Genomic DNA, 11,533 nt, shown 5'->3' with positions numbered 1-11,533 from the left:
GTGCTCAGGGAGCGCTCGCTCTCATAGCGATGGCTGCGGGGTATGAAGTAGGGCAGCGCTGGGTACAGGGCGCGCTGTGACTTCCTAAACCTGCGGGGCACCCGGGCCCGGAAGTGGCTGCCACTCTTTTACTCGCAGCGAACTACCACTCCCGGCTTGCACTGCGACGGCCGAGTGGCCGGCAGCCAATGAGCGAGTGCGCCGATGGGGAAGGGGCGGGGCCTCTCGCTCGTGGGAGCTCCTGGGCCAGTGGGCGTGTCCCCGCCCCGCGGCTCTGCCCCGGGCCATGGCTCGCGGCTTCCCGGCCTCCAGGGGCTTGGCGGGCCGCAGGGCTGTGTTGATGTAGTCGCGGGCGCTGCCCTACCTCGCTCCGGGCCGCGTCGGCGAGGGGCTCGCGGCCGGCTGGACTCCGGAGATGCCCGGGGCCGGAGGTTGGGCCGCCGGCAGCGGGGGTGACGGCCACGTCCCCCGTCTATTCCCGGTCCTCCCCGAGGGCCGCAGGCGCCCGCCGCGGGGGTGAAGCTCCTCCGCCCCGCCGCCATGAGTCCCGGCGTCTGAGCCCACGCCCGCGTCTCCCGGCGCCGCCATGGCGGCCAAGATGGAGATAACGCTGAGCGCGTCCCCGGCGCCCGCCCGGCACATCCTCGCCGAGCCCGAGACGCGGGGGTCCCCGCCGCGCCGCGACCCCGACCCCGACCCCGACCCCGAGCTCGCCCGCCAGAGCTTCCGCCGCCTCAGCTACCGCGACGTGTCGGGGCCTCACGAGGCGCTGTGGCGGCTGCGCCGGCTGTGCCGCCTGTGGCTGCGGCCCGAGGCGCACTCCAAGGAGCAGATGCTCGAGCTGCTGGTGCGGGAGCAGTTCCTGAGCATCCTGCCGCCCGACCTCCGGGCGCGCGAGCCGACCCGCGGCCCCGCCAGGAGCCCCTCGGCCCTGGCCGCCCTGGTGGAGGACTTGCCGCGAGCGGCCAAGAGGCCCAAGCAGTGGGTGAGGAGGGGCGGCCCCGCGGGGGCGGAGCGCTGGGTCCCGGGGGGCCGGGGGGCCGGGGGGCTGGGGTCCCGGGGGGCGGGGTCCCGGGGGGCCGGGGTCCCGGGTGGGCTGGGTCCCGGGGGGGGGCTGGGTCCCGGGGGGGGGTTGGGGTCCCGTGGGAGGCTGGGGTCCCGTGGGAGGCTGGGGTCCCGGGGGGCTGGGTCCCGGGGGGGGGCTGGGGTCCCGGGGGGGTTGGGGTCCCGTGGGAGGCTGGGGTCCCGGGGGGCTGGGGCCCCGGGGAGGGGCTGGGGTCCCGTGGGGGGCTGGGGTCCCGGGGGGGGGCTGGGGTCCCGGGAGGCTGGTTCCCGGGGGGGCTGGGGTCCCGGGGGGGCTGGGGTCCCGGGGGGTCGGGGGTCCCGGGGGGCTGGCTCCCAGGGGTCTGGGGTCCTGGTGGGGACTGGGTCCCGGTTGGTTTGGGGTCCCGTGGGGGGCTGGGTCCGCGGGGCTGTTTCCAGGGGGGCTGGGTCCTGGGTGGGCTGGGTCCGGGGATCTGGGGTGGGGGGGGGGGCTGGTTCCCGGGTGGGCTGTGGTCTCGGTTGTCCCGGGGCTGCTGGGGTCCCAGGTGTTGGGGGTCCCGGGGGGGGCTGGGTTCCGGGGGCGTTGGGTTCCCGGGGGCTGGCGTCCCTGGGATTTGAGTTTCTGGGGGGCTAGGGGCCCGTGGGGCTAGTGGCCCGGGGTTTGGAGTCCCAGGGGCTGTGTTCCTGTGGGGCTGGTGGGCTGGGTTCCGTGGGCGCTGGGGTCCCGGGGGGTCGGGGGTCCCGGGTGGGCTGGGGTCCCGGGCGGTTGAGTTTCGGGGGGGCTAGGGGCCCGGGGATTGGAGTTCCAGGGGGCTGTGTTGGGGGTGCTGGGGAACAGGGGGCTGGATTCCTGGGAGGTTGTGGTCTCGGGTGGCTGGGGTCCGGGGGCAACTGAGGTTCTTGGGGGGGCTGGGGTCCCGGGGGTCCTGGGAGGCTGAGTTCCTGGGGTTGGTTCCTGGGTGGTTGGGGTCCTGGTGGGCTGGGGTCCCTCGGTTTTGGGGTCGCGGGGGCTGCGGGCGCGGGTCGGTCCATCTGGCGGCAGGATGGTGGTTGCACCACGCTCGGCTTGGCCTCTGCGGATGCCGGGGCAGAGGTGCCAGGCGGTCAGAAAGCCCTCCGGTCATTGCCTTCCTCTCAGAGTGAAGTGGAGCGGGGTGGGTGGTAAGCTACGCAGGCAGGCGGATGGTAGACCCGCCTTCTGAGTGATCTGACGGAAGCGCGGTAACTGTGGCACAAGCGATCTGGGCCATCGAGCTGGGGACTCCCAGGTCCACCTGCCCAGCGGCTGCCCCGGGAGAAGTTTAAAGTCCGCCTCTCCACCGCCCCATTCCTCCTAAAGTTTTCCTTCAGTCCGAATTCTTTTTCTTTTCTTTTGTCTCACCCACTTACATTTTCACCCGAGTGTTGATTGAAATTCCAGCCCCTCCTGTGGTTGCCTTGGAGGGGGCAGTCCAGATGATACCCTGGGCCACATGTGCGCACCCCTAAGGTAGAGGGAGAGACACCCTAGCAGCACACGGAAGTTCAGGTCCCTCTGTCCCTCAGCTCCTTTGCCTCCTTGGAGCGGTTTAGGCTTTACTGGAGTCACCCTCCGGCCTCCGTGTGGGTACCCAGTCCTGGGGCTAAGTGCTGACCCACGGCCTTGCTCCTAGGTGGCGGTTTGTTTGCAAGGGCAGAAGGTGCTCTTGGAGAAAACTGGACCTCAACTTGGAGGGCAAGAACTGCCAAATTTTCAACTGCAAATTCCTAGGCGATATTCCTGGGAAAGTTCTCTAGAAGAATCTTCCCAGGAAGACTGGCAGAACCAGCTGAGCCCCAGTCATGGGGAGACGACTCCCATCCTGCAGGAACCAGCCTCCAAAGGGACAGGTAAACGCTGCCTTTTCCCCTCACCTGCCCCTGGTCTCCCTCAGAGTATCTCATAGTTTTTGAGAGGTGTAGATTGGTTGGCTTCTTTCTTTGCTTTAAAAAAGAAAATGCATATGTGATGCCAGGGATTCAACTAGGGCCCTCATGTCGAGTCCAAAACTTTGTCTACTGCAACACGTTCTGAGCCGAGTTTGCTTACTATTCATGTTCTGCGTGGGGTTAGAGAGACAACATAAAGGTTATGCAAGTAAGGTTTATTTTTTCTTTTAATCTTTGTTTATTGGATAGAGACAGAGATTGAGAAGGGAGGGGGATTTAGAGGAAGAGAGACATTTGCAGCCCTGCTTCACCACTCATGAAGCTTTCCCTCTGCAGGTGAGGACCAGGGGATCGAACCAAGGTCCTTGTGCACTGTAACATGTGCGCTCAACCAAGTGTACCACCACTGGGCCCTTGCAAGTACTTTTTTTTTTTTTGCCTCCAGGGTTATTGCTGGGGTTCAGTGCTTGCACCGTGAGTCCACTGCTCCTGGAGGCTATTTTTTTCCCCTTTCGTTGCTCTAGTTGTTTTATTGTTGTTGTGGTTATTAATGTTGTTGTTGGATAGGACAGGGAGAAATTAGGAGGAGGGAGAGAAAGATAGACACCTGCAAACCTGCTTCACTGTGACTCCCTGCAGGTAGGGAGCCCAGGGCTCAAACTGGGATCCTTGTGCCCATCCTTGCGCTTGGTGCCATGTGCGCTTAACCTGCTGCGCTACTGCCCAACCCCCTGCAAAGTAGTTTATTTTATTTATTTATTTATTTATTTATTTTTTATTAATTTTATTTTTGTGAGAGATGCAGACACACACACACATGCACACCAGAGCACTGCTCAGCTCTGGCTTATGGTAGTGCAGGGGATTGAACCTGGAACTTACGATCCTCAGGCATGAGAGTCTATTTGCATAACCATTATGCTGTCTCCCCCTCCCTGCAAGTAGATTTTTATGCCTGAGGTTCTGAGGGACAAGGTTCAATCCCTCACATCACCATAAGCCACAGCCGAGCAGTACTCATAAAATAAATAAATATAGGTTAAATTAATATTACAAGCACTAGATGTTTAGTCCTAACAAATGTTTACATAGAATGGTAGTGATACAACACATAAGAAGTATGTACTTGATCACTTCATTTTTTTTTAAATATTTATTTATTCCCTTTTATTGCCCTTGTTTTTTTGTTGTAGTTATTGTTGTTACTGATGTTGTCATTGGCTAGGACAGAGAGAAATGGAGAGAGGAGGGGAAGACAGAGAGAGGGAGAGAAAGATAGACACCTGCAGACCTGCTTCACCGCCTGTGAAGTGACGCCCCTGCAGGTGGGGAGCCGGGGGCTCGAACTGGGATCCTTATGCTGGTCCTTGCGCTTTGCGCCACATGCGCCCAACCCACTGCGCTACCGCCTGACCCCCTTTTTATTGTAATTTTTTAAAATTTTATTTATTTTCCCTTTTGTTGCCCTTGTTGTCTTTTTTTTTTTTTTTTTTTTTTTAACCAGAGCACAGTTCAGCTGTAGTTTATGGTGGTGCTGGGGATTGAATTGGGACCTTCAGTGCCTCAGGCATGAAAGTTTTTTTGGGACCAGGTAGTGGCACACCTGGTTGAGTGCACATGTTACAGTGCTCAAGGATCCGGGTTCAAGCCCCTAGTCCCACCTGCAGAGGAAAAGCTTTGCAAGTGGTGAAGCAAGGCTGCAGGTGTCTCTCTTTCTCTCTCCCTCTCTATCTCCCCTACCCTTTTGATTTCTGGCTATCTATCCAATAAATAAAAGTTAATAAAAAAAAAAGAAACTCTTTTTAAATTTATTTAATATTGTAAATTTTTTATATATTTATTGAATACAGACAGAAATTTTAGGGGGAGAGATAGAGAGGGAAAGAGACAGAGACAGAGAGATACCTGCAGACCTGCTTCACTGCTGGTGAAGCTTCCCCCTTCAAGTGGGGACCAGGGGCTTGAACTTGGGTCCTTGTGCACTGAAATATGTGTCCTTAACCAGGTACACCACTGCCTATCCCCCTCCTTTTAGAGTTTTTATAGTGAAGTTTTTTTTTTAATATTTATTTCCTTTTTGTCACCCTTGTTGTTTTTATTGTTGTAGTTATCATTTTTGTTGATGTCGTCGTTGTTGGATAGGACAGAGAGAAATGGAAAGAGGAGGGGAAGACAGAGGGGGAGAAAGACAGACACCTGCAGACCTGCTTCACTGCCTGTGAAATGACTCCCCTGCAGGTGGGGAGCCGGGGGGCTCGAACCAGGATCATTACACCTTGATTCTGTGGCCAGTCTTGGGGGTGTCGCTATAGGATGTAGTCAGCGGTTCATCTGTGGAGAAGGACTGTAATCCTGGCTGAGCTCCTGCCCCCAAATATATAGTCTTTGTGGCTTTGAAGAAAGTGAGCACACATATTCCCATCAGCTGAAGGTGTGTGCCACCTGCCCTTTGATCCCTGGAAGAGTTGATTCCTCGGCTGAGGAAATGGCACATGGTTATGCAAAAAGACTTTCAAGAGGCCAGTTGTAGGCGCATCTGGTTACCAAGCACAGGGACTCAGGTCTAAGTCCCTGGCCCCTACCTACAGGGGGAAAGCTTCACAGCTGGTAAGCAGTGTTACAGGTGTCTCTGTCTCTCTCTTTCTCCAACTCTGTCCCCCTTACCTCTCAATTTCTCTGTCCAATCAAATAAAAAATAATAGAATAAAAAAAAATTTTCAAGCCTGAGGTTTTGCGGCCCCAGGCTCAGTCCCAGCACATCATAAGGCAGAGCTGAGCAGTGGTGGTGTCCCTACAACTTGGTCAACACCTGCTGTAGTCAGCCTTTTCTTATTATATCCTTCTTTTTTAGACATAGAGTAGTACGCAGTGGAAGTTTTGATTTACTATCCTGATGACTAAGGTACTGAACATCTTTTCATGACTTACAGGGCAGATGAATGTTGTCTTTGGGGAAATGTCTGTGCAGATCCTTTGCTTGTTTTTAAATTGAGTTAGTCTTTTTATTGTATACTGCACAATCAATATACATAATATGCAAGTATTTCTTCAGTTCTGTGATTTATCTTTTTTTTCCTTTTTGGTGGAACCCAGTCCTCAAACATGTATGATCTCCCCATTCTACTGACAGGGTATTTAATTTTTCTCTTCAAGTAATCTTACTGAGGAAATACTAGTTCACAGTACAGTCTTACTCCTCATGGCAGGCCTCTGTAACGTGCTCTGGTCGCCCACCATAGGTGCTTGTCCGCCGTTGTGCACTGGGCCCTCCGTGCCCTCTCCACCTTCCTGACGCCCTCCTCCCTCAGAGTACCTGCTTTGTTGGTTAGTACACCAACACTGTCTTCTCTTTACTAAAGCACTACTTAGCTCTGGCTTATGGTAGTATGAGGGATTTAACCTGAGACCTTGCAGCCTCAGACATGAGAGTCTCTTTGCATAATCTTTATGCTATTTCCTCCACCCCAGCATTTTACTTATAAGAAAGAGGAAACTATAATATCACGCTGACACATGCAATGCCAGGGGTTGGACTTGGGACCTCATGCTTGAGAGCCCAATGACTTTGTCTAGTGTGCCACTTCTTTTTTTTTTTTTTAATATTTATTTTATTTATTTATTCCCTTTTGTTGCCCTTGTTGTTTTATTGTTGTAGTTATTATTGTTGTTGTCGTTGTTGGATAGGACAGAGAGAAATGGAGAGAGGAAGGGAAGACAGAGAGGAGGAGAGAAAGATAGACACCTGCAGACCTGCTTCACCGCCTGTGAAGCGACTCCCCTGCAGGTGGGGAGCCGGGGTTCGAACCGGGATCCTTATGCTGGTCCTTGTGCTTTGCGCCACCCGCGCTTAACCCGCTGCGCTACAGCCCGAATCCCGCCACTTCTTTTTTTTTTAAAGCACAGCACCAAAGCTTCCTCCATTGTTGTAGCACCTCCCATATACTGCTGGAACTCTATCCCGGGTAATGTACAAACAGTCCAGGTATCTTACTGGTGAACTAAGTGCCCAAATCTCATTTTCTTTCTTTTTTTTCATAGTTATTTATTTATTTTCCCTTTTGTTGCCCTTGTTGTTTAACATTGTTGTGGTTATTGATGTCGTTGTTGGATAGGACAGAGAGAAATGGAGAGAGGAGGGGAAGGCAGAGAGGGGGAGAGAAAGACAGACACCTGCAGACCTGCTTCACTTCCTATGAAGCAACCCCCCTGCAGGTGGGGAGTGGGGAGCTTTAACAGGGATCCTTATGCTGGTCCTTGTGCTTTGTGCCACGTGTGTGTGCTTGACCCACTGTGCCACTGCTCGACTCCCTGGATATATGATTTTAATGTAAATTAAAGTCTCCACAGGATCCTGTTATCTGCACATTTCCAGATCCCTCCCTGTTTTCCCCAGATCCTTACACAGCAGCTGTGGGGGAGAGGAGCACCCTCTTATTTGACGCTTGTCTCCTAAGAGTCTATTGCAAGTTGCCAGCAGAAGTTCACACTTTGAGAAACATTGCAGTGTATTTGATAAGGCTTTCACTGAGAGTTCTTCTTCAAACTCACTGCAGAAAATGAAACCTTTTTTTCTAATTGTAGAGGCCCCCAGAAAGAAAAGTGACAACAAGGAGAATCCACAGCAGGAGAGGGTTAACGGAGCAAAGCCATGTGCAGTGTCAGCTAGCAAATCCAGAGGGAATGGTCTGCAAAGTCCTGAGTCAAGAGTGGTGAAGACGAGTGAACCCCTCTTGTCTCAGAGGCAGGTCAGACCCCCAAATGCTCAAAAACCATTTACTTGCTACCAGAGACATGGCCGGGGATTGGAATACATCAGCAGTCCCCGAAAAAGCCACACACTAAGGGAGCTGAAGAAAAGCGAAGGAGGTAAAAGAAGCCCGAGCGACTGCTTGCAGCGTCTTGGTCCCCAGCCCACCCACTCTGCAGAGAAACCTTACAGGTGTGATGACTGTGGGAAAAGCTTCACTTGGAATTCAGAGCTGAAAAGACACAAACGAGTGCACACAGGGGAGAGACCATACATGTGTGGGGAATGTGGGAATTGCTTTGGACGACAGTCAACCCTGAAACTGCATCAGAGGATCCACACTGGAGAGAAGCCCTACCAGTGCAGCCAGTGTGGGAAAAGCTTTCGGCAGAGTTCAAACCTTCACCAGCACCATAGGCTCCACCATGGTGACTGAACACAAGGCTTCATGCTTCCTGATGGAAGGAAGGTGTCGTGTTTCTTCCTCTTACTTGCATGTAAATCACAAAGACCACCTGTGTGACTTACAAAGAGAGCAAGAATATTTTAAGCTCCAAGGAATACATTTGGTAGTGAGAAGTTCAGAAGAAGCTGGTAGAGATGTGACTGCACAGTGCCAGGATGATGAGATACTGGTAATGGACCACAAAGAGAACCTTAGTCCCTTAGAGAGCAGGGCAACTTCTGAGAGGGAATAAGGACAGTCCTATAGGTGCCCCCTTACTGATAAATCTCCTCCACCCCTGCTGGTTTATTTATTGTCTAAAATATGTTTAAGAGTAAATTATATGTATTTTATGTATTTATGCATTTGCTGTTGAATCACAATCTTTTATCTTGCACAAACTTCTTTAATAAAGATGAGTGATCCACCAGAATGTCAAGGCAAAAGATCTTTGGAATACAGATCCTGGGAGCCGGGCGGTGGCACCACGGGTTAAGCACACATGGTGGAATACAGATCCCCCAATATCCTTGCAATAGTCTGTAATTCCTGACTGTTCATTGCAAAGGATATGTGAAGTCGAATTTTTTGTATGGAAGGGTTCAAGTAATCAAATGTTGTGCCCAGAAGTTTGAGTCCCGATCTCACACAAGAAAGACCAGAATCACATGCAATAGCAAGAGCCTTTATTAGCAAGCTTAAGTTTGGGTCGCCGACACCCTTCCACACAAGGGGAGAGTCTGCGGGCTACAACCTCACAACATTCTTGCTCTCTGCTTTTTATAGTACACGGAACAAGAGCAGTTGGTTTCAGTGTAACGGCTGTAACCTCCACGATTTACCCATGCATGCACAAAAAAATTTTAGTTTCATAGCAACTTTGATTAAGAAGAAGAAAATCTTCAAAGCTGCTAAAGAAAACCTGCCCAAGCAATAGATAAACTGACATTCAACAGCAGAAGGTGATGTACACACTGAAGTGGCAGAGGGGAGTATTTTCTCCTCTCCTTCCTCACATAAACCATTAGTTTAAAAAACTAACAAAATTATTGCATCCCAAGAGAGTGCAGTGGCTAGAGCCACTTACAAATATGAGGTCCTGAATTTGATCCCTGACATTGCATGTGCCAGAGTGATGCTTTGGTATTCCCTTTCCCTCTCCCATTAAGAAAAAGTAATCTTGGGGATCAGGGAGGTGGCACAGTGAATAGGGTTCTGGACTTGGAATCATAAGGTTCTAAATTCAGTTCCCAGCATTCCCAGCATTCCATGTGATGCTCTAGTGTTCTCTTCCCCCTACTCTATGTATGTATGTATCTGTCTGGAGTGTCAAAGTCTTTTTAAGACTTTACTAATAAGGGGTGGGGGGCAAGGAACCAGAGAAAAAGAACCACACATCACTCTTGTACATGAGCTGCTGGGGATTAAACCTGAGGCCTCATACTTGAGAGTCCAGCACCTTATCCATTGTGCCACCCTGGGGCCACATTGCTTGGTGTCTTGCTCCATAGGTTCATGGAGTTGATCTACTTAACTGGGTGGACCAGCCAGTTTTCCACATGTGTGCTATGGGCATTTGGGTTGTTTTCACTTTGGGGCTATTGTGAGTAATGCTGCTATTAATATTGGTATGTTAATATCTATGTGGACATGTTTTCCTAGTGCAATTGCTGGGTCAGACGGTGACTGTTTAACTGTGTGAAGAACTGTGGGACTGCTTTCCAAAGAGAAGGGCTGTTCCATTTTACCTGCTGACATAATGTGGGGTCCCATTTCTCCATACTCTTGTCAGCCCTTGTAGTGTGTGCTCTCTCTCCCTCTCCCTCCCCCCAGCCCTACCCCCCCCCCAGGTGGAGTGCTTCAGGGACAAAGCAAACCCGCGCTGGCCCCCGCCCCCCCAGACCCTGGGCGCCATTGGAAAACTTTACACCGGATGGTGCTGGCCACGGGCATCTAGAGAGCTGCAGGGGTGGCCTCTCCCGCCTTCCTGTCTGGATGCAAAAATAAATAAATACAGAACACCTGCAATCAGGAGGCCATGAAAAGATGGGTTGGGGTATCTTGAGAATCCTTCACTCTACAAGATTCAAAACAGCTGATGATACTTCAAATAGAGTAAATTGGTGAGCAGGGGAGATAGCATAATGGTCATGCGAAAAGACTGTCATGCCTGAGGCTCCCAGGTTCAATCCCCTGTACCACCATACACCAAAGCTGAGTCGTGCTCTGGTAAAAATGAAAAACGTAAACGGGCAGATCATTTAGAAAACCTGCAGTCGCAGTGCTGCTTGGCCCAATGAATTCTCAGGGCTCCAAGTTTCAGAAAGGCCTGTTAGCGAGTTAGTTAAATTTCCCCCCCCCTTTTTCTCATAGATTTTTAAAAAATATTTCCTTTTGTTACCCTTGCTGTTTTATTGTTGTAGTTATTATTGTTGTTGTTATTGATGTCATCATTGTTGGATAGGACAGAGAGAAATGGAGAGAGGAGGGGGAGAAAGACACCTGCAGACCTGCTTCACCACCTGTGAAGCGACTCTCCTACAGGTGGGGAGCAGGGGGCTCGAACCAGGGTCCTTACACCGGTCCTTGCGCTTTGTGCCATGTGTGCTTAACCCGCTGCGCTACCTCCCGACTCCCTTCTCATACATTTTATATATTGAGCTGGGGAGATAGCACAATGGTTATGCGAAGAGCTTATCTTGCCTGAGACACCAAAGATTCCAAGTTCAATCCCCAGCACCACCATAAGCCAGAGCTGAGCAGTGTTCTGGTAAAACTAATCAACTAAAATAAAATACAAAAGATTTCATGTATTGACTGAGAAAACTATTCGTAACTGTATTAGATGCACTGCCAGGGATTGAACTTGGGACCTCATGCTCAAGAGCCTAGCACTTTTTTTTTTTTAAAACATCAGAAGCAAAGTGTTTAATGTATTTTTTAATATTTATTTTTCCCTTTTGTTGCCCTTGTTTTCTATTATTTTAGTTATTCATGTCGTTGATGTTGGATAGGATAGAGAGAAATGGAGAGAGGAGGCGAAGACGGGGAGAGAAAGACAGACACCTGCAGGCCTGCTTCACTGCCTGTGAAGTGACTCCCCTGCAGGTGGGGAGCTGGGGGCTCGAACTGAGATCTTTAACACTTTTTTTTTTTTTTTAAGATTTTTAAATTTATTTATGAGAAAAATAAGAGGAGAGAGAGAAAGAACCAGATATCACTCTAGCACATGTGCTGTTGGGGATTGAACTCAGGACCTCATGCTTGAGAGTCCAAAGCTTTATCACTGCGCCACCTCCCGGACCACGAATCTAACACTTTTATCCATCGTGCCAACTCTCAAGACCTAGCAGCAGTACCCGCAGACTTGTGATGCTGTGGAGCATTAC

The 11,533-nt window shown here is 51.4% G+C and overlaps 1 protein-coding gene across 4 annotated transcripts; it reads left to right on the top strand.

Moving 5' to 3' along the window:
- The first annotated feature begins 218 nt into the window (after positions 1–218).
- Positions 219–8,577, top strand: ZNF174 (zinc finger protein 174). 4 transcript variants are annotated; one of them, XM_060172492.1, is made up of 3 exons: positions 219–985; positions 2,697–2,913; positions 7,534–8,577. In XM_060172492.1, the coding sequence occupies exons 1-3, from the start codon at positions 587–589 to the stop codon at positions 8,133–8,135; spliced, it is 1,218 nt and encodes a 405-aa protein (XP_060028475.1). In that variant the 5' UTR covers positions 219–586; the 3' UTR covers positions 8,136–8,577. The 4 variants fall into 4 exon arrangements, with proteins under 4 accessions (XP_060028475.1, XP_060028477.1, XP_060028476.1 ...); XM_060172494.1 differs by lacking the exon at positions 7,534–8,577 and adding an exon at positions 7,300–7,501; XM_060172493.1 differs by lacking the exon at positions 7,534–8,577 and adding an exon at positions 7,291–7,501.
- Positions 8,578–11,533: the final 2,956 nt, after the last annotated feature.

This window comes from Erinaceus europaeus, chromosome 15 (assembly GCF_950295315.1).
Source record: "Erinaceus europaeus chromosome 15, mEriEur2.1, whole genome shotgun sequence".
Classification (NCBI taxonomy): Eukaryota; Metazoa; Chordata; class Mammalia; order Eulipotyphla; family Erinaceidae; genus Erinaceus; species Erinaceus europaeus.
This window is presented reverse-complemented; position numbering and strand designations above follow the sequence as displayed.